This window comes from Mytilus edulis, chromosome 3, assembly GCF_963676685.1.
Source record: "Mytilus edulis chromosome 3, xbMytEdul2.2, whole genome shotgun sequence".
Classification (NCBI taxonomy): Eukaryota; Metazoa; Mollusca; class Bivalvia; order Mytilida; family Mytilidae; genus Mytilus; species Mytilus edulis.
Genome location: NC_092346.1, coordinates 78105363 through 78128381, shown reverse-complemented (window position 1 = coordinate 78128381; position 23019 = coordinate 78105363). Strand labels below are relative to the sequence as shown.

General features: G+C 32.1%; 1 protein-coding gene across 1 annotated transcript in view; it reads right to left on the bottom strand.

The window, feature by feature from the left end:
• The window catches only part of LOC139517505 (protein ECT2-like), a 33134-nt gene extending 10116 nt beyond the window's left edge, over positions 1 to 23018 (bottom strand). Inside the window, exons 1-16 of the mRNA XM_071308659.1 lie at positions 22922 to 23018; positions 14242 to 14318; positions 13125 to 13304; positions 12215 to 12304; positions 11316 to 11423; positions 10687 to 10788; positions 9827 to 9926; positions 9316 to 9437; positions 8781 to 9069; positions 8387 to 8502; positions 6599 to 6787; positions 5860 to 5970; positions 5321 to 5417; positions 4475 to 4556; positions 1636 to 1714; positions 654 to 773 (exon numbers count right to left, since the gene is read on the bottom strand). Of these exons, the coding sequence (XP_071164760.1) occupies positions 654 to 773; positions 1636 to 1714; positions 4475 to 4556; positions 5321 to 5417; positions 5860 to 5970; positions 6599 to 6787; positions 8387 to 8502; positions 8781 to 9069; positions 9316 to 9437; positions 9827 to 9926; positions 10687 to 10788; positions 11316 to 11423; positions 12215 to 12304; positions 13125 to 13304; positions 14242 to 14318; positions 22922 to 22964 (1905 nt within the window). The 5' untranslated portion in view covers positions 22965 to 23018. The remainder of the gene's footprint in view (positions 1 to 653; positions 774 to 1635; positions 1715 to 4474; positions 4557 to 5320; positions 5418 to 5859; positions 5971 to 6598; positions 6788 to 8386; positions 8503 to 8780; positions 9070 to 9315; positions 9438 to 9826; positions 9927 to 10686; positions 10789 to 11315; positions 11424 to 12214; positions 12305 to 13124; positions 13305 to 14241; positions 14319 to 22921) is intronic.
• Position 23019: the final 1 nt, after the last annotated feature.

The following is a 23019-nucleotide window of genomic DNA, read 5'->3' as shown; positions in this document are numbered from 1 at the left end:
TAATCTCATTGAAAAGTTAGTTTTTGAAATAGTTTATAATCTCATTGAAAAGTTAGTTTTTGAAATAGTTTATAATCTCATTGAAAAGTTAGTTTTTGAAATAGTTTATCACAACAATATATCACATACTGTTTAGATTCTATATAAATGTTACACTATTTTCCCACATAGGTAATTATATCAGATGTTAATGGGTTGAGTAATAAAAGGCAATTAAACCTTTACTTCTGTAGATTGATTTTCATTAACATGATGAAGCTAACAATATAAAGTTCTTGAAAATTCATTTTTAGTCAAACCAACAATTTTTTAAGGTGGTACCCAACACTTTCACTAAAATTAATTTGGCTCGTTTAATTTTCATAAAACTTTTACAAAGTATTTACTTTGACCCTTTAACAAAAATATGAAAAATTGAAAAAATTTGAACCAAACGTTTTATCAGAAAAAATACACTGGTTATATAGCAGTTTGACAAACACTAATTTTGATCATTGAGAAGCTTTATATTGCCTTCACAACGCAACATAATTAAAACGTTTAGCTGATATTACAGAGTTATCTCCCTGTAGTGTTAGGTACAACCTTTTAAAAAAGCACAAAATTATGTTAACATACAGTGAACTTCTTAGAAACACAAGTAATAGACAAACCTCTACACTGTCTGTAAACAGGAATAAAGACATAGGAATCCCTTTTCCACATAACTCATCTGATAATTCTATCACGTCTATCTTGGATACAAATTTTCTGTGTGATGACAGTAGTGTAGCCTATATAACAGAAACAGTCAATCAAAATTATCTTACATGTGAGTCTTTCAAAGAAGGTGAGTGTCATTTGTTGCTTTCAAATAATATAAAAGTAAAAATAGTTAAGTCCATATTCAGCATAGGAAATTTATTTGGGCTTGAAATGTGGTCATTAACAGCATGTTATTGTTCTATAAAACAAAAGGTTTGCTAACATTTATTTGATTTTTAATTGACACTTTAGTAATAGAGTGACAGTTCTGATTAGACAATATCAATATATCACCAGATATTGTTGGGGAGACATAAAATAGCATTGATATAAAACAATATTGCACCTGAAATTCAAAGTATGAATAAACAGGAAAAATGTGTCAGTTAAGATTTGAAAATGGCTCATGCATTACAATTCATCACTGTGAAGTTGCTTACAAGAATACAAGATATGAAGTAATTGTGTAAAATAGTACCAAAGAAATGTGTGACATAATTTTTGTTTCAAGACAGATATTTGGACAGACATAGAAGGTGATGGCATTATTGCCCCTACCCCTAGAGTAGCATATATGTATAACTAATGAGGGTATAATCTTTTTATAACTGGTTAATTTAGTTGTATTTTTTTTCATTGTTGTGTAAATTCCATGTTAAGAACATTTAGAAAAAGACAGATATTTGGATAGACAGAGGTGGTGGCATTATTGCCCCTACCCATACATTGGCATGTATAACTAATGAGGGTATAATCTTTTTATTACTGGTTAATTCAGTTGTATTTTTTTCTTTCATTGTTGTGTACATTCCATGTTAAGAACAATTAGTCTAAAATAACCTGGCTTTATACATCAAATGTTTTTTTATTATTATATACAATTATACTTACAGGACAATTATCAATATCATTCATTATATCAAACATCACAACCTGGTTCTCTGTTTTCCTCTTGTCTTCATTTATATGCCTAGAAAAAATTAAAGATTAAATTAGAAAAAAATCTATTACTGTTTAATCAGAGATACATTTGATAAGGGCTAATCCAGAAAAAAATGTAGGGGGGGGGGGGGGGGGGGGGGTTAGGTTGGAAGGCAGTTTTTGTCAGCACCCGCCTCCCAGACAATTGTAATTGAGAATTATAGTGCATTATAGTGTGAAAAGTTGCTCTGATACCCATCACCCATGTATTATTAATATAATGTGCCTTCCAACCCCCCCCCCCCCCCCCCATACATTTTTTTCTGGAATAGCCCTAACAATATGACAAGATCAATTTTAAAATAATTAAAACTTGCATTTTTTTTCCTTTTTTATATATAGATTAGACTGTTTTTTGTTTGAATAGTTTTACACTAGTCATTTTTTGGGGCCTTATTAGCTTTCTGTTTGGTGTAAGCCAAGGCTCCGTAAAGAAGACCGTCCTTTGACCTATAATGATTTACGTTTACAAATTGTAACTTGGATGTAGAGTTCTTTCATTGGCATTCATACCACATCTTCTTATATCTACTTACTACTATTTGACAGTAAAACAAAATATGGCATCCATTTAACAAATTTGCAATGTTATTGGTGGTTGGGATTCCTATGAATACACCTTTATATTGGCATTATTCATGACTTTTCATATTACCATTCTATATATGAAATTATAATTGGCTGTTGTAGATACCCAACTATTAAATTGTGCAGTATTATTGGCAGTTGATGATATGCATACTTTAAATGGTAAATTTAAGAATGAAAATTTGAAATGACAAAAAAAATTCATTTTTTATTCTCAATTCACATTTTGAATGATTGAATATCTATAGGATAGCACCATGTCATATTTTCTCTCTTGTTATACAAATACCACTACTTTTATATTTCATACCAAATACATTTATCAATGTTTGATGGCATGATTGCAATTTTTCTTTAACATGAATGTGTACAAGGCCTACTCAAGTCATTACTTCTTTTGCCACTTGAAGTGCCTTTTCTACTTTTGTGTATTAAAAGACTACTCACGTCATTACTTCTTTTGCCACTTGAAGTGCCTTTTCTACTTTTGTGTATTAAGACTACTCACGTCATTACTTCTTTTGCCACTTGAAGTGCCTTTTCTACTTTTGTGTATTAAGACTACTCACATCATTACTTCTTTTGCCACTTGAAGTGCCTTTTCTACTTTTGTGTATTAACCCTTTCGCCGATGAGTCCCGGTTTACCGGGATTCACGCTTCAGACAACTGACGATGAGTCCCGTTTTACCGGGATCGGAATACATCTTTTATGTTTCCCGCTCAAAACAGTGCAAACATGAGTTATCTTTCTTTGATGAATACCCGGATGAAAGTGTAAACATAGGGCTTCCGTTTGTTGAAAACCGTGTCAAAATCAGACGAAATTTACGGAATTTACGAGAATTTGAAATGAGGGAACATTTTTTTTGAAAGAATATGGAAGAATTGAAGCCAAACTAGTATACTTTTTTGACATAAAATGTCGTTTTATGTACAAAACACTTGGAATGGACATCGTTCAGTGTGAGGAATTTGTACAGCCTCATAAAAATTTTCAAAAGTTTGCCGTTTTGAGTTAAAAAATTACGATTTGGGGTCAAAGAGCAGAATTTTGAGAATTTCACCTAGATAATGCCGAAAATTTGAAAATTTGAATATTTTATGAGGAAAAAATTATCAAAACATGAATAAAACTGTGAACATGGTGTTAGTGAATGAAATAAATACACAAATAACTACAAACAAGTTTTTATTGACATTTATTATGAAGATCTCCCACTTGAGCAATAGTAGCCAGGGAAGCCATCGTCTCAGAGTAGCTTCTGTCTGGGCAGCAATCGGTGAAAGGGTTAAGAGACTACTCACGTCATTACTTCTTTTGCCACTTGAAGTGCCTTTTCTACTTTTGTGTATTAAGACTACTCACATCATTACTTCTTTTGCCACTTGAAGTGCCTTTTCTACTTTTGTGTATTAAGACTACTCACGTCATTACTTCTTTTGCCACTTGAAGTGCCTTTTCTACTTTTGTGTATTAAGACTACTCACGTCATTACTTCTTTTGCCACTTGAAGTGCCTTTTCTATTTTTGTGTATTAAGACTACTCACGTCATTACTTCTTTTGCCACTTGAAGTGCCTTTTCTACTTTTGTGTATTAAGACTACTCACGTCATTACTTCTTTTGCCACTTGAAGTGCCTTTTCTACTTTTGTGTATAAAGACTACTCACTTCATTACTTCTTTTGCCACTTGAAGTGCCTTTTCTACTTTTGTGTATTAAGACTACTCACATCATTACTTCTTTTGCCACTTGAAGTGCCTTTTCTACTTTTGTGTATTAAGACTACTCACGTCATTACTTCTTTTGCCACTTGAAGTGCCTTTTCTACTTTTGTGTATTAAGACTACTCACGTCATTACTTCTTTTGCCACTTGAAGTGCCTTTTCTATTTTTGTGTATTAAGACTACTCACGTCATTACTTCTTTTGCCACTTGAAGTGCCTTTTCTACTTTTGTGTATTAAGACTACTCACGTCATTACTTCTTTTGCCACTTGAAGTGCCTTTTCTACTTTTGTGTATAAAGACTACTCACATCATTACTTCTTTTGCCACTTGAAGTGCCTTTTCTACTTTTGTGTATTAAGACTACTCACATCATTACTTCTTTTGCCACTTGAAGTGCCTTTTCTACTTTTGTGTATTAAGACTACTCACGTCATTACTTCTTTTGCCACTTGAAGTGCCTTTTCTACTTTTGTATAATCTGGATTATCCTTTGTTGTATGCTTCAAAATATCTGTAATAAAACAGTCAGCAACTCATTTAACATAAAATCTTACAAGTTCAACATTCTAAAAAGGCATGGATTGCTTCACAGTATCACTAATTATGTCAAAGTAAAGCAAAAACTGCATAACATTTCGACTGTTAAAGTCAAAGAGGAAAGGTTTATTGCATTTACTGATATAGACATATCCATTGCAAGGAAATGCAGATAAGGCTTATTCAACTGCAAATCAAATAGAAATGACTTCTTGTATATTAAAAGTCAATTCTGTTTTTCTATGTTCGGTGGACTGTGAAATAGGGGTCATAACTCTAATTTGGCATTAAAATTAGAAAGATCATATCATAGGGAACATGTGCACTAAGTTGCAAGTTGATTGGATTTTAACTTCATCAAAAACTACCTTGACCAAAATCTTTAAACATGAAAAACCAAAAATTTAAACCTAAAGCATGGACAGACTGACAATAGGACTGACAAACTAACAATCGCACTGACTGGAAACCAAATGCCCATAAATGGGGCGTAAAAACAAGGTCTGTACTGCTATTAAAACTTGTCACTCTGGATAAAATAATAAAACATAAACAACCAACCAATGGTTAAATGAAAACAAATCTAAGGTGAGGGGTAAAACCCACGTTTAAATTAAAACAAATCTACCAATGCCATGAATTAATTCTTAAATCAAGTTACTCTCAGTCTCAGGAAAGTGAGAAATAACCTCTGGAAACTGTAAATTTTATTTGATCTAAACACAGTATACAACTTACCGTTTAATAACAAAGATACACTTGGTAACCTTTGTACTGGTCTAATTAATAATTCTGTCAGACTCTGTCTACCACATTCAGGCTTAGATAAACACACCTAAAACAATTATAAATTTGCATCAGCTTTATACAACTAGATGATGTGTTTGCAAGGTATGGGTGCCCTGTCATACAAAATGTGATGGCCAAACTTACTGTGGATTAATTTATTTTGTCATGCTTTATCATTTCAGGGTCTTTTATTGCTGCCAGAATAATAATGGGTTTTGCACAATGTTTTGATAAACAGTGACCTATACTTATATTCACTTTGGAATAATCTCATTTTCAATCATACCATATATTGTTTTTATATCTTACTTAACAAATGAATTTTTTCGTACATGTGGTCATGTCTACACTAAACTTATTGTAAAGGTTCACTCAAAATGAATATTTAATGTAGTTATTCTTAGGATAAAGGTACCATCTAACCAATCCATTTACAAAAAAAAGTGACATGTAAAATAATTTCTACTATTATAAAATGCAATACTTACTTTAAGAAAAGCATGGAATCTAGGATTGGTTTTATCTGATTTTGCTATTGTTTCTTTGGTTTGTTCAAAAAAGTTCACAAATGGAGGATAAGCCTTCATCAAAGCTTCTGCCTGTAATAAAAGTAAATACATGTAATTACATTGTAAAATGAATCATGAGCACAGCTGTTGTGGTGTAATATTCATATTTGTTCACATAGACAAAACTTATACATTTTCAGAAAAATGTGTAGAAGGGTAATTTTTTTGATGTCAGAAATTCACTCATTGATTTCATGCATTAGAAATTATTGTTTTTTTAATTTTCAATCTCAACTTTAAAAGAGACAAAAATGGAAACTTTAAGAAAGAAGTTAAATCTTCATTAAACATTACACCTTGTTCTTTGTAGATTTTATCCTGATGATAATTTTTGCTAACTTAAGTTTCTCTCTATCTATTACAGTCTTGCATTTCACCTTATGTTTTATTGTTATCATGTCAGCCATGTTGGTTGGCAAGCCAAAACCACAGACACATCTTTTTTAAACAAGGATAATACCTCAATGATAATTGCAGCCTACTTTGATTCAAATATAGCTCAGTAGTTTCAGGAAAAAAGACTTAAAACAAAAAAGTTTAAATATGACGGCAGACGCCAGACTCAAAGTAATGAGAATAGGTGTCCCGTTATGTCAGGTCAGCTAAAATGTAAGAGAAGACCCCCAAAATATAAATACTTTAAAAATAACATACTTACATGCTCAATAAAAATATCACCAACAGAAACTTCTTCATTCCAATTGTCAACTATCTGTGATAAGCTGTCTCGAATCTTACAATGAACTTCATATATAGGAGGAATATTGCCAAAAATCAGCTTGACCTCTTGTGCTCCTAATATTGCACCATTATATTGATTAGATTTTTCAATTTCTGTTTTAAATGTCTACAAATTATAAATAGAATACAATCAATAAGCCATTTTCAGAATGGTATAAAAAAAAATTTGAATTGTGTGCCTATTTTTTCTATGAAATTCAAGTTTAATGATTTTAATACTATTTAATAGTCCCAAGAAACCTCATACTGTAAATCTAGATTCCTTAGTAATTTATAATCCAGTTGAAACTTCCAGGTTACAAAATGGTCTTAGAATCCAAGGTAGCATGGTGAATTCCTAACATATTTGAAATTTTAGCTCATTAAAATCAATCCATTTTAAGCTTTTGTATTCCATAAATCGTTATTTTATGTTTTCTGAAACAGGTACACAATCATTATTAGAGCATATTGTACAACTAATTATACACATGTTTGTTTATGCAATATCTCCTGTTATGGTTTTAAAGTCTGAATTCACATAAATGTTGGTTGTCTTAAAATAATGTACACATGACTTATATTTGTATATGCACATTGGATGGGTAAACTTCTGTTAGAACTCACCTTTATGAAATGGTTGTTAAGTACATATATATAACCTGCCATGTTGTGATCATGTTTTTTAAGTTTGATACTAGATTTTTGGTGGGTCTTATTATTTGTTGTTGGGTTACAATTTCAATGTTTATCCCATCTTTTTAATTCTATAAACAAACAAGAGGCTGTCACAATGACAGCAAACCGGATTTATTAACATTTATTTGTGTCCTGGCAATATCATAAGAACCATAACTGATGAATGCTGAAAGTGAATATCGTCAATATCAAATTTGACCTCCATTTTGTAGTCAGTATCAACATATTAAAATTTGAAAAGCTTAGATTGATTGGTTCATTAGTAAATGCAACAACGTGAATGGAAACACTATTTTACGATCTTTCAAGAACCATAACTCCTGAACCGTAAAAGTCAAAATCGTCATTATTGAACTTGACCTCTATTTTGTCATCAGTAACAACATATAAAAAATTCAAAAGCTTTGGTTGAATGGTTTATGAGAAAATGCACGGACACGACTGGAAACACCATTTTTCAATCTTTCAAGAACCATAACTCCTGAACGGTAAAAGTCAAAATCGTCATTATTGAACTTGACCTCCATTTTGTCATCAGTACCAATACATTAAAATTTGGGAAGCTTTGGTAGAACAGTTCATGCGTAAATGCACAGACACGATTGGAAACTCCATTTTTCAATCTTTCAAGAACCATAACTCCTGAACCGTAAAAGTCAAAATCGTCATTATTAAACTTGACCTCCATTTTGCCATCGGAAACAACATATTAAAATTTGGGAAGCTTTGGTAGAACAGTTCATGCGTAAATGCATGGACACGACTGGAAACTCCATTTTTCAATCTTTCAAGAACCATAACTCCTGAACAGTAAAAGTCAAAATCGCCATTATTTGACTTGACCTTCATTTAGTTGTCAGTAACAACATATTAAAATTTTAAAAGCTTTGGTTGAACGGTTCATGAGTTAATGCACGTACAACACTTGATTGCCGCGCTCCCGCCCGCCCGCCGTACATCCCCAAATCAATAACTGACATTTTTGTAACAAAAATCCGGTTAAAAAACACATTAGAGTGAGACTTACGTTTATAACAGTGTGTAGAATTCCTACATAATTTTTCTCTGTCTGTAATAATTCTGTAACAACCTGAAGTCTTGGGGACATCTTTGGAATTTTTTCCTTGTAACTTTCTATGGATTCTAATTAAAAAAATATTTAGTTTTTTTAATACAGATTTGACAAAAGTCTTTAGCGATTTTCCACAGAATATGAAGCTAGTAGATTTATTCTTAAAATTAACACAAAGCATGTATAATTATATATGATTGCTTTGTCATAGCAAAATGTCCCCAACCCCACTCTTTCCATTGGCGATTTTCATGTGACATCATTAAATCTAAATAAAATTCAGAAGGTATTAAATATATATTTGATAACTGAATTGTTCAGTGAATGAAAGAAGTTTGAAATGACCCACCTGAAAAGACATCCGATTTGTCTGGTGTATTTGAAGCATCTAAGAAGGAATTCGGACTCATGGAAACTCTATCAGTTGATCTTCTCTTAAATGGGGAGTCATACTCTCCATCAGCTGCCAATTGAGCAATATTCTCTTTCAATCTCTTTCTCTTACGAGATTTGGATCCAGACATATTTCTGCCAGGCAAGAATATATTGCCATTCACGCCATTGAAATCTATTTTCTGATGATATTCATACAATGTCTCATCAGCACATGCTTCCATCTGAATACTTCCCCAAAACCACTGAAATATAAATATCAAATGTGCATATAAAATAAAAGATGTTGAAGTGTGTAAGAACTTATTGAAACCTAGTCACTGGTAAGAATAGTTGTAATTGTTAAGTGCTTACAGACAAATGCTATAAGTACAAACAGATATCATAATATTCACTCATAAGGAACTTTACTGGAACATCAGCTGACAATCACGCTGTCACATCTGATGTTTGTTAGCTTGGAATAAGTCATGATTGGTTCAAAATCTTACCTCCCCTCTAACAATATAAAAATTGGTGTTATCTAACAAGTTGACAGGAATATCTTTGACCTGTTGATCATCATAAACCAAATGTGAACACTCATCATCTCCAACTGCTGCAAATGTCCCACCTAAAAATTTAAAAGCTTGATATTACTTTAAAATCATTAAAGTTGTATTGTATGCTATCCATTCTGACATATGCATTGTAAAATATCTATTGACATTTCTACAGCTGCTATCAAGTCTTGTGAGATGAACATCAATTTGGTTACTTGTTTTGAATTTTTTTTTTTGGTCTTTTGGTGATGTGTTTTAACATAAGTTTTTAAAAAGCAATACCTAGTGCTTATGGCATGAGTGCTCTCTAATGAAAATTGTGGTAAGTTTTTTGCCAACCTCCTTTTAAATCCTTAATATTAACAATTCAAATGCAATGCTACTTATATAACAATATCGTTAAAATTTTATATCATAGTTTATTAAAGTTGTCTCCAAACAGAACTTAATTAACCATTACCATTTTCAATAGTTAATTCTTCCATGTGTTTTTTTTCTTCATCAGAAAAGCCATAAAAACACAAACAACACTTATAAAATGGTGGCATTCTATGCTGCATCTGTAAAAAAAATTTACAACACTAAGATTAGTTTTTTACTCAAAACATAGTAATTTCAATATCTCTCATTTCATATTCATGTTTTTGCCGACAGTTGTTTGTCATTCCTCCTCTTTCATTCAGTTCTTTAAAGCTTTTATTAATGGCTCATTGATATCTTTTTTTTATTGCCAATATTTGAACAGCTCTTTGAATGTCCTTGTCAGAAGAATATAAAAAATACTGTTGTACATAGGTTTTCTTTTAATATTTATAAAATCATAAAAAACTGAACCATTATTATGATGACTTAAGTAATAGACTATAAATATTTGATTGTTATCTTTCTACCATACTTTTGATTTCCAGTTTTTGTTCATTTCTGTCACAATGGCCGCTGATAATTTAATTCCATTCAAAACTTCCTGTAGCAAATTTCGGTTTTCAGACTTCTTTTGAGTAATTTAGCCCAAAATAGTCCACATATTCTGATTTTGATTCATAAAAGCTGTTCCATCAAAAAAAATCTTTTGATACAGGGAACACACTTTGAAATCTCTTTTATTGGTGGATGTGAAGTACAGTGGTAATGAAATAAATTCTAAATTTGCCTCTTTAAATGGTTACCCCTTTCTGAAAGTGCCATCCCTTGGTACCAGGAATTTTCAAATGGAGCAGCCCTAACTGGATCTAGATTTTTGTATATATCTTATATTTTGTGATGCAAGAGCCAATAAGACAATAGATCATAATGAATTTTGCAATTTATGTTATATGATACCATTTTCTCATCTGTAGCTTTTACACCCAATGTGTTTCTTTCTTCCCACACTCTATAAATCCACTTAGCATCCATTATTGGAGTACCATAACCAACAGCAAACTGAAAGAATTAAAGAATGATGAATTTAAATAATGAGTTTTACAAACAAATCAAAAATAAGAGAAGAATGGTTTGCGAGGACATGAACTTCCCACCCCCTCTTTCAGGCTTTGCAATTTTGAAAGTTCAAAAGGGGCATCATTTCTCTAGAACAGTGAGTGACTCACTACACAAATCCCCACTATGTCTGCATGTTGTGGTTCTTAGCATTGCAAGAGTTTCATAAAATTTGCATGAGACGAACCTAAGAGTGGAAACAAAAATATTTAGAATTTTGAAAGTTATAATATAATGGGACATAATTCTAGAACAATAAGCAACTAAAATCCAAAATGCAATCGGTTTTCCAGTTTTGGTTTTAGCACAATGTATGAGTTTCATGAAATTTGAACTGTTGGTAACATTAATAAAATCAGTCTACATGCTTTTAAGAATTCATATTAAAATATTATCAGCCTGTCCTATAATTTATGAGATATAATTCTCACAAAAAAAACTTGAGCCTTTTGGTAAAACTATTTACATACCCTATATTTGAAACCATCAATACAATTAGCTACCAGATGGGTTACTTTTGGTGATATATCTTTTCTTACACTTCCACCCATATGATGAATTAGGTCAGCCAAAGGACTCTATATAAAAATAAAGCATATTACAACATTATCAATAAAAGTGGTCAAAACTATGTTTTAATCAACTCATTAACTGCTTCAATGATACATTCATACATACTTGATTAAAATCAGATAACAAATATGACTTTGTTTTCTTCTATGTACAAGACCAATCAATAAATTAATATGGGGAGGAAGTCCACTGTTACAGAAGAAAATTTAAAAAAAAATTAAAAAAAAAAAATCAGGAAAATATCCCAAATTTTTCATTGTACTAATGGACTCAAAATCGTTCAATTTTTTTTTTGTCACGGTTTTGAATTTCCAGATCTGCGCAGAAATCGACTTCCGTTTCCAGTCTTGTTTACATGAGACTTTGAATAAAATGTATATTTATCAGTCTAAGAAAGGAACTAATACTAATTCATTTAAAAAAAATTTTTGTTATCACAAAAACGTTACCTGATGACAGCGTTTCTCTGTTTACATTGAATATGACGTCATAACTTAAATAACGTCACAACTAAAATCCCTAACAGCAGAATCAAAATCGGAAACGTTACGGTATTTCCGTTTTGCTTTTTAAACATTGTTGATTTAAAAAAAATCATAGACTTCGTCCCCATTCACAGGTAATGCCTGCCTCATATTAAAACATGTGATCTCTTCAGAGTTTGACACATTCAATAATGGTTTGATAGGATAAAACTAAAACAGTCAACAAAATGGATAGGGTGAACACAACCAAAGTTTGATCGCAAGCTAATCTCATGGAGCAAAGTGAAAGTTCTGATTCTAATTGCACTAACCACTTCTTCTCTTTTACTAAAACCAGTAAAGCAAACAATAACTCCCTGCATAGCTGTACAAAATAATGGTCTTGTGTGCTGTGGTATTGGCTGGAAAGATAATTATTATGTTATTGAAGACTGTATTGTATGTCAACCTTTTGAAGTAATGTTTACCAATTAATATTTTGTGAGTGATTTATTTTCACTAAAATTATAAGTACACGTAAAATAATGTGACTATAAGTTGTGAAGAATATTTGAAACTTGGATCTTTCCTTATACAAATACTTAAGACAATGGAAGAAATCATGAAAATTAATTGCAGTGACATTAGCAGGTCAGTTCAAATGAAAAAAAAGTATCTAAGAAGACAAGTTGGTTTAAAATCATTTGTTTTATATTTGGTTGTCTATTTAATGTTTAAACTGCAAAACTTAACCTTATCATCAATTAGCATGTTAACAATGAAAATGTGGTTAAGGTATGATAATCACTGTTGGCTGAGACAACTGCACCCCTTCAATCATTCTATAACTTGGTATTTTTTTTACCTGTAACACAGGTTTTTTATTGCCTGTTATGTTAGGGTGTATTCTAAATTGATCTTTTAACTCAAACTTAAAGTGCATTTAATTACTTATAGATTTTTCAATTAATGTGGAACCTTTACAATGATTTGTAATAAAAAAATTACATATCAAAATATATTATTCAGGGGAATGAACTTATAGAAAAATCTGCATATTTTTGAACAGTTCAATGCATTGAATTTAAGCAAAAGTTACAAACATGTCATTTGTGTACATGTAAAATGTCATTGATGAATGAAAATTCTTAACATAGCTGTTTAACACTAGAAAAAGCTTTCAAACTTTCAGAAGTGGAATTTTTAGGTACAAACTTAATGCTAATAAGTGAATTATATTACTTTTTTATCAATAGCACACTGAAATATGATAGGTGGGCCTACTATCCAGGTCTCTGCTTTATGCAATTTATGGAATACATGGCCTTCAAAGTTTTCCAGGACAAATGCTGTATCCCATTCTGAGGCATCCTGAACACAATCCAGTCCATCTTCAGAGTTTACAAAGGTAATTTTCAATTCCTGGAATATGAAAAATAAAATCAAATTAAAATAAATTATTATCACACAGATTAAATGTAAATAACTTACAATTTTCCAATTTAAGAAAGGTAGCAATTAATATTCATATGGCCATATTTTCCAATAAATGTTTATAACAGGCTCATAGGAAAGAATTTGAGGACTGTACTCTGTTGCTGTGTTATTCCAATTCATTGAAAGTTGATTTTCATGTTTATACTTTTCTATACGGGTGCACAATATTATAAGCAAACTCGCAAACTGGTTGTGATCAACATTCAAAATTTAAAAGTAAACTTGGTTGCACAAAATATCTTCTTTACTGTTGTACATACCAATATATAGCCATATATTATTATAATATTTGAACATGTTTAAGGAGGCTCGAGGGTATAATAATTTCAGAAAAAAATCAAACATTTGTTTTTCATTACAAATTTTATTTATTTCCTTTTGTTGTTGTTTCTTTATCATATGGTACAAAATCATTCAAAACAATCAATTCGTGTTGGCCCCAGATGACTTTCAAAATGTATACATCATTGAAAAAGTTCCAAATTATCTCCCTTTGGTGGAAAATGCCCTTTTTTGGATCTAAAATTGAAATATCTTTTTCAAATCATCGGTGACCCATCTTTTTTAATATAATTTCCATATAAGCGGTACTTAAACTAAATTATTGTAAAATAATAGCGATTTCTGTAATAAATTTCTTTTTTTTATTTCTCCTATTACTTCAACAGAAAAAACACACCTTTACAAAAATGTATGCTTCTTTCGAAGGCAGATTGTGAGCGCAAATGAACGGTGACCCCACTTTTTTATTTTATTTTTCTATTAAGTATAAGATAAAGTTCATTTATAGAAAAATATAGAGAAATCCTATATAAATGATTTAGACCCGCGAACCCCCTTAACTTGTATATTACGACTTTACCTGAAGTGTTGTCTTCAATTTTTCATTGTTTTGAGTATCTTTGCCAACAAGAACAACCTTACAACTGTCTTTTGTGTCTGAAATAATTCAATATACAATAACCTCAAGTAAAGTGATTATGAGTAGTTACAGCCAATTGACTTAAAGTGTGTAGCCTAGGTTCAAACAAAATCTTTGGTTACATCATAGGAAATCATTATTAGGTTAGATACATTTATACTGTAGACTAGTCCCACATATAACCAGTCAGGGGACTTACTGAAATAGGTGATTTTTAAATCACTTATTTGAGTAGCAAAATCGTGGCTTTGTCACAAATTGGAATTTTGTATTTTTTTCCAAATTTTAAACACATAGGTTTAAATAATATCTTTTAATTAGTAAAATTTAAAAAAAAATAAACTTTTTGCTTCTTTTAAGTAGAAAGGTTTCTGCCTTTGATGCTATCATTTAGCTGAAAATTCTATTTTAGTTGAAAAAATGCTATAATAATGGCTTTACATAATGAACTGATACTTTCTTAAAAGATTTTTCCCAGCAGTGGGAGTATTTTTCCTGTGAAGTTCAAGGTTTCATCTTTCAGATTATGTAATAAAATTCTACTGTTCGCGATAAAAATCTCATTGTTCGGGGGTGTTGAAATTAGTAGGGATTATTAAAAGAATGATACTTAAAGAAGTGATTTTTGGGAAGGAAATTGAGGTCTGATACTTAAACAAGTGATTTTTATGTCATTATCCTAGATTCAGTACAAGGTCATCACCTGAAATGACCTGGTCATTATAGACAACACAGATGTTGGTTCTGATAAGTTAAGAAACATAATTAGTCCCTGGATCATTAGTATTCTATATTTAAAGCTACAGTAAAATTAAATCACTTCTTCTAGTGATTAATTTGTACTACTTAAATAGGTGATTATTAATAAAGAAAGACAAATCTAACTTCCAACCTTTATGGAAATAATGTTACTTAAATCAGTGATTTAGAAAATCACTTATTTAAGTAAGTCCACTGACTGATAACTTATCTATCTGTCTGACTGTAAGACTGTATAGGTACCAACTTGATCTCAGCCTCTGGTTGAGAGTTGTGTCAATTTGACAATCACACCAAATCTTAATTTTATATTAACCTTTAAATATAACATGTACCAATTAAGAATTCGTTCATAATTGTGCACAAGGCCGTCCATATCATATAAATGTAGTTTTAAAATGCATTCCAGTCTCTTTACTTATATTTCTGACAAAAAAAAAGAACTACCTAGCCCAGTCCACCCTGTGTTTTTGTTGGATGTACTTCTGTTGCATCCATCTGATGTGTTAAGTCTTTTTCAAATGATCTTTAAAGTTTGTTTTTATGTTATACCATGGAAGTATTATACTGATAGGAACTCCAACAAGTGGACTTCAAATGTTTATAGTGTGATGCCACAAAATTGTTAAGTATCTGTTAATTAACTTGGCATGTCATATGGATGCATGAGATCTGATTGAAATTTTGGAACCTAGTGATTGATCATAATTACGAAACATACTGAAATAACGGGATGTGTACACTTAATTGTCAAGGAAATGACATTTACAGACCATGTTAAGCTTTTACACATGTAAATAAATTCCAATTTGGTTCCAATGATAAATTTTAAAACTTAAACTAGAGGCTTTAAAGCGCCTGTGTCGCTCACCTTGGTCTATGTGCATATTAAACAAAGGACACAGATGGTTTCATGACAAAATTGTGTTTTGGTGATGGTGATGTGTTTGTAGATCTTACTTTACTGAACAATCTTGCTGCTTACAATTATCTCTATCTATAATGAACTTGCCCAGTAGTTACAGTGGAAAATGTTTTGTAAAAATTTACAAAAATTATGAAAATTGTTAAAAATTGACTATAAAGGGCAATAACTCCTTAAAGGGGTCAACTGCCCATTTTGGTCATGTTGACTTATTTGTTACGTAGATCGTCCTTTGCTGAACATTATTGCTGTTTACAGTTTATTTCTACCTGATTGGTCTGAAAATTTCAGGGCTGATAGATGTTGACCTAATGAAAATTTTTATCCTCGTCAGATTTGCTCTAAATGCTTTGGTTTCAGAGATATGAGCCAAAAACTGCAGCCATTTTACCCTATGTACTATTTTCAGCCATGTCGGTCATCTTGGTTTGCAGGCGAGGTCATCGGACACATTTTTAAAACTAGAAACCCTAATGATGATTGTGGACAAGTTTGGTTAAATTTGTCCTAGTAGTTTCAGAGGAGGAGATTTTTGTAAAAGATTACAAAAATTTACGAAAATTGTAAAAAATTGACTATAAAGGGCAATAACTCCTAAAGGGGTCAACTGACCATACTGGTCATATTGACTTATTTGTAGATTTTACTTTGCTGAACATTTTTGCTGTTTATAGTTTATTTCTATCTATAATAATATTCAAGATAATAACCAAAAACAGCCAAATTTCCTTAAAATTACCAATTCAGGGGCAGCAACCCAACAACGGGTTGTCTGATTCATCTGAAGATTTTAGAGCAGATAGATCTCTACCTAATAAACAATTTTACCCGAGTCAGATTTGCTCTAAATGCTTTGGTTTCAGAGATATAAGCCAAAATCTACATTTTACCCCATATGTTCTATTTTTAGCCATGGTGGCCATCTTGGTTGGTTGGCCGGGTCACCTCACACACTTTTTAAACTAGATACCTCAATGATGATTGTGGCCAAGTTTGGTAAAATTTGGCCTGGTAGTTTCAGAGGAGAAGATTTTTGTAAAACTTAACAACGACGGACGCCAAATGATGAGAAAAGCTCACTTGGGACAATATCCCTAATGCGCCTTGAAATAAGAACTCAAAAGTCACGTTTTAACAAAAAATCTCTGTGTAGTGATATTTGACACATTTCTATGATAAACAAATGACTGAGCTGAACCATTTGTGTTAATTTAGAAGTAAGGGAACACAGAATAAATGTGTAAAAATTATGGAGCAATTAAATGTGTTAAAAGTATTAAATTTTCAAAGAACTTATTGTGTTAAAAATGGGAATTTTTACAATGAGGAGCCGCATCGCAAAAGGATACTCGGGGTTTGCTAATTTACAGAAAAATGAATCACACTTCGTACCCCTAAAATTTAACCACATCAGGGATCTCCATGGCCTGTAAAACGATGGCGCCCCGCCATCGTTCAAATGTCTTGCGCCATCTTCAAATGACTCGCGCCATCGTTAAATTATCTTGCGCCATTGTTAAATTGTCGTCCGCCATCGTTCAAAACTTCATCGTTTTTTGTAGCCCGACTCCATTTTTTTCCCCAATTATAATCAAATGCATGTAATTGCATAACCCTTAGGCTTTTTATGTTATAATCCAATAACACCTGAGGGATATCTGGATTAAGATCTCTAATCACTTGTACCTGAGCTTGTACAGGTAGATCAACAAACCAGACAGGAGAAATCTGAATACTATCTGAGGATAGACGATCCATTTGTCGAATTAATCAACTAAGTTTCAGCAAATGATTATGATAATTTAGATTAAATATATAAATTAATAATCCAGTTACAAAGAAAACAGTTTAACAAGTCGAACACGTGCTTTATTTTGACTTACGCAATCAGCATCCCCCTTTTTTAAGAAGTACAAAATAAGACGCAAAACAGTAAATTTATATTATTTTATCGCAAATAACTCGAGTACTGCTGTAATGATAATTTAGAATTATTTTAAAAGTTTAAAAGTAAAAACTTAAATATTTCCTGTAAAGAAATATTGTATCGTAATTCCGAATTCATTTCGTATATTACAATCAAATTGATACATCCGCGTTTCCGGTTTCTATTCAGACTCGAAAGATGCATGTTGCACAGCATCAATTTGCCAGATAAAGTCATTAAAAACCTTTTCATTTGTAAATGTTTGCTTTACAAATCTCTTTAACCTTTTACATAACCCGTACGAATCGTTTTGTTGTTGCTGCAAATCAGCCATACCGGTAATGGGTTCTGAATTTGACATTGTCCATGAAAAATAAGCTCCACATGATGGCACATCATATGATTTTTAACCCCCATAACAATTTCCAAAAATACAAGAAATCTACATGGGGACCTTCATGACAGCTTTTGGTCATTCTCGACTAAGGGGGGACCATGAAGACTTGGCATTTGAATGGTTAAAAACAGCAATAAATGAAAATATTGATACTTCTAATTCTATAATGAAAATTCAAATAAATATAATTTAAATGAATTAGCATGTTCACCATTCCTTTTATGGAGGGATAAAATACTTCCGATCGCGCTACACTGTACAGCGTAGACACGGTTAGTTATGGTGAAAGTTCCTCCATCGTTCAATTTTCATCCATGGAGATCCCTGCACATATGTAAAAATGTCTCAGCTTCGAAACAAGCCATCATATATATACAAGTTTACGATATGGGCTGAGCAACAGAAGAAAAGGTTACCATTACAGCCTATGGAGAAACAATTACGCATATTGCCCCACTTTGCCCTTTGGGCCAGGTGAGCTAAAAACTATACTGCTTAGGGCCAATCATCATGATCATGATGATCGTTTTTAAATGAATCCAGAAATATTTAATGCATTTTTCTACATTGAGAGGATAGAGAAAACCATAAATATTCTTGTAACATTCTTTAAAATTTACAACCTTAAACATAAATTTGGGCTATCCTTCATGCATCACATTGTTTTACGCAAACACCTGACTTTAGGTACATGTAATTTTTATATTGGACATGTTGGATATTTCCAAATTTCCAAGTTCCATTGATTAAAACATATTATACAAAACTAAAAATAAGCTTGCCCTCTTTCGGATTACAATTAATTTTCTTATGTCATTCTGCAGGGATCTCCATGGATGAAAATTGAACGATGGAGGAACTTTAACCATTACAAACCGTGTCTACGCAGTACAGTGTAGCGCGATCGGAAGTATTTTATCCTTCAATACAAGGAATGGTGAACATGCTAATTCATTGCTTATTTAAATTTTATTTATTTGAATTTTCATTATAGAATTAGAAGTATCAATATTTTCATCTATTGCCGTTTTTAATCATTCAAATGCCAAGCCTTCATGGTCCCCCCTTAGTTGAGAATGACTAAAAGCTGTCATGAAGGTCCTCATGTAGATTTTTTGTATTTTTGGTAATTGTTATGGGGGTTAAAAATCATATGATGTGGAGCTTATTTTTCATGGACACTGTCAAATTCAGAACCCATTACCGGTATGGCTGATTTGCAGCAACAACAAAACGATTCGTACGGGTTATGTAAAAGGTTAAAGAGATTTACAAAGCAAATGTTGACAAATGAAAAGGTTTTTAATGACTTCATCTGGCAAATTGATGCTGTGCAACATGCATCTTTCGAGTCTGATAAGAAACCGGAAACGCAGATGTATCAATTTGATTGTAATATACGAAATGAATTCGGAATTACGATACGATATTTCTTTACAGGAAATATTTTTAAAGTTTTTACTTTTAAACTTTTAAAGTAATTCTAAATTATCATTACAGCAGTACTCGAGTTATTTGCGATGAAATAATATTTACTGTTTTGCGTCTTATTTTGTACTTCTTAAAAAAGGGGGATGCTGATTGCGTAAGTCAAAATCAAGCACGTGTTCGACTTGTTAAACTGTTTTCTTTGTAACTGGATTATGAATTTATTTATTTAATCTAAATCATCATAATCACTTGCTGAAACTTATTTGATTAATTCGACAAATGGATCGTCTATCCTCAGATAGTATTCTCCTGTCTAGTTTGTTGATCTACCTGTACAAGCTCAGGTACAAGTGATTAGCGATCTTAATCCGGATATCCCCCAGGCGTTAGAACTGTACTGGATTATAACATAAAAAGCCTAAGGTTATGCAAATACATGCATTTGATTATAATTGATAAAAAAAATGGCGTCGGGCTACAAAATACGATGAAGTTTTGAACGATGGCGGAGACAATTTAACGATGGCGCAAGGCAATTTAACGATGGAGCAAGTCATTTGACGATGGCGCAAGACATTTGAACGATGGCGGGGCGCCATCGTTAAACAGGCCATGGAGATCCCTGTTCTGTAATTGAGTGGTTGTCGTTTGTTGCAGTGTGTCTTTTGTTTTTCATTCATTTTTTTACATTAATTAAAGGTCGTTAGTTTTTATCATTTTACATTTATGATCTGCAGCAAGGGGGGAGGGGGGGGGGGGGGAGATAATAAAATAGAGAAATTATGGAAAATGGACTGAACAGGCACTTAAAATTAAATTGCCATAGCACTTGCATCGGTTGCACTCGGGAAATAAGACCTGTATGATTGACAAGAAGAGACACATCAACTACTGATGGTATACATGGGTAAGAGGTCAAACCTGGTCAAATTTTTCTATGCGTTTTATTAAAGACAATTTTTTTTTATCAAGTTTCAAAACAGTGTAATCACATTTTAGACCAGAAAAACGAAATTATTATATTTTAGAACACAAAATGTTTTTTCTTTTACAAGTGTTGAAAAATACAGAGAAAAAAATGAATACATTATAAATTTTAAAACGCCGTTTGGTGAAGAAATTGTTAGTGGTTGACATACATTAAATAATTGGGAAATAGCACAATTATCATGTCTCTGATTTTTTTCTTTTATATATAATACCTTTCTGCTTACATTTTTTTTTGCTTGATTTGCAATTAAATAGCGGATGGTTTAAACTGATTGTCTATTTCATTTTTGAAGTAAACAATATATATCCTTCTTAGAATTTTGTTAAGGGTGTGATTCGTACTATTAATATGGCTATATACAAATGTAACCCTCTGCAAGTCTGACCGTTTAGTTGTCAACATACTTTTTGTGTACTTTATTTTTATAACGTCTTTGATTTGGTATGAAACTAGTTGTGTGTATTTTCTATTACAGTGATTTATTATATGATCCTTGATTTCACAACGTTCAGTGGAAAATATTTGATGCATATTAGGGACTTATAAGAACAATGTAATCATACATCGATCACCTCGACATGAATTTTTAGCACGTATATAAACATTCCAAAAAATTATGTACAGGAAGATAACAAAACTACCGAACTTGTCCGAAGAATGACTTATAACTCCCCCGATTCACAATTTACCAGGGGCGGATTTAGGCGGGGGCGTGTTGGGCATGCGCCCCCCCCTAAAATTTGCAAAGCATGGGTTGTCCTCAGCTCAATAAAGTATCTGAACAGACAACGAATATTAATCTCGTCGCATTGCATCTGTTTTAACATTCAAAGAAGTATATAAAACAGTAAGTTTAACAGAATCAATGTGATTACTAATAAACTGACCTACGGTTTATTTATAAGTTCTATAAATATATTATACTTCATCGCGGTACTGCGTTTGGTGAAAAATATCATAGGCTTTTAGCAGTTCAAGTAAAACAATGTGACATGGTAGTTGCGGATTTTATAAACAATTGCTTTGATAAGTTCAAAAACAACCCTACCTCACTTTTCCACGAAGTAGTCGAAAGTGCCCTACCCGCGGTTGGGTTGGTTATTTCATTATGGCACGGTCCTGTTTAAATTCTTTCTTAATGAAAGATAGGAATGCTGGTTCAAGCGAAAGGTTCGTTTATTGATTCGTATCATTGTTTAATATCTCTGTATGATATCAATATACTAGTGTTTCTCACTTTCAACCTGTAAAGTTTACCTTGCCGAAGCATGCATAAACGGGGAACGCCCCCAACCCGTACTACCGTATTACATAGGATCCCACGAAAATAAACATATCTTCGCAAGGACCTCATTCTGATTTTACTTGTATGCGGTAGAAATGTATATAAAAAGTTTGACACGACCTCCGGAAATAGAAGAAAAGACAATTAAAAATCGCTGGCAAAAGTAGAAATTCTTGTTTTCAAAATCTTATATTGGTCGGTGAGCTATCATTGAGTCAATGAATAGAAGCTCGCAGATTTCTTGTTAATTATAGTGATTACAAATTGTCAGGGGTGGATTTATGCGGGTTTACCTTGAAACTTCAATTTCACGCTAATTTTACCACAAAATATTTATTTCTCGCCACGCTTGGCAAGATATCTAAATTGCATCCTCTCTAGAAGAATATTTCAATAATTTCGATAAAAAATTTAAGTTTGCGCCCCCACTAACCGAAAATCCTGGATCCGCCCCTGTTTACAAGATATCGATAGACGGCAATTGCCAATAAAGGCTAATTAAGGCTAATTAATACCAAGCGTGACATGTATTTAATAAGAGGGTGATAAAATTTCGGAAAATATCTGCTTTTGATGTGAGTCCAGTACTTTATCTATATGGCTTTTATATCTATGATTTGACATTGCTCACTATTGAAGATACAACATATTTTCTTTTCCGGTGAAAAGTGGTCACACAGACATTCATATCATATCTTTTTTTTATAAATCGAGTAAAGTGGCTAGTATTACAATATTTATATTTAGTTCTCGAGACTGGAAAACAAAAAGAGAAGAGTGGGTTGTGCTTTTTGTGGATCGTTGTGTCTGACAAGAGTGCAACCCTGATTTGTCTACGTCAATAACATCATTGGTACATTGAATATAATATGAGGCTTTTTAACTTAAGTTTTATAACAACGTGCCATCATCTAAGGGTACGTCGGGCTTTGTTTTACACTCCGACATTGTTTCCACACTTGAAAATGGCGCTGTTCAAACAAACCGCATTTTTGATTGGCTA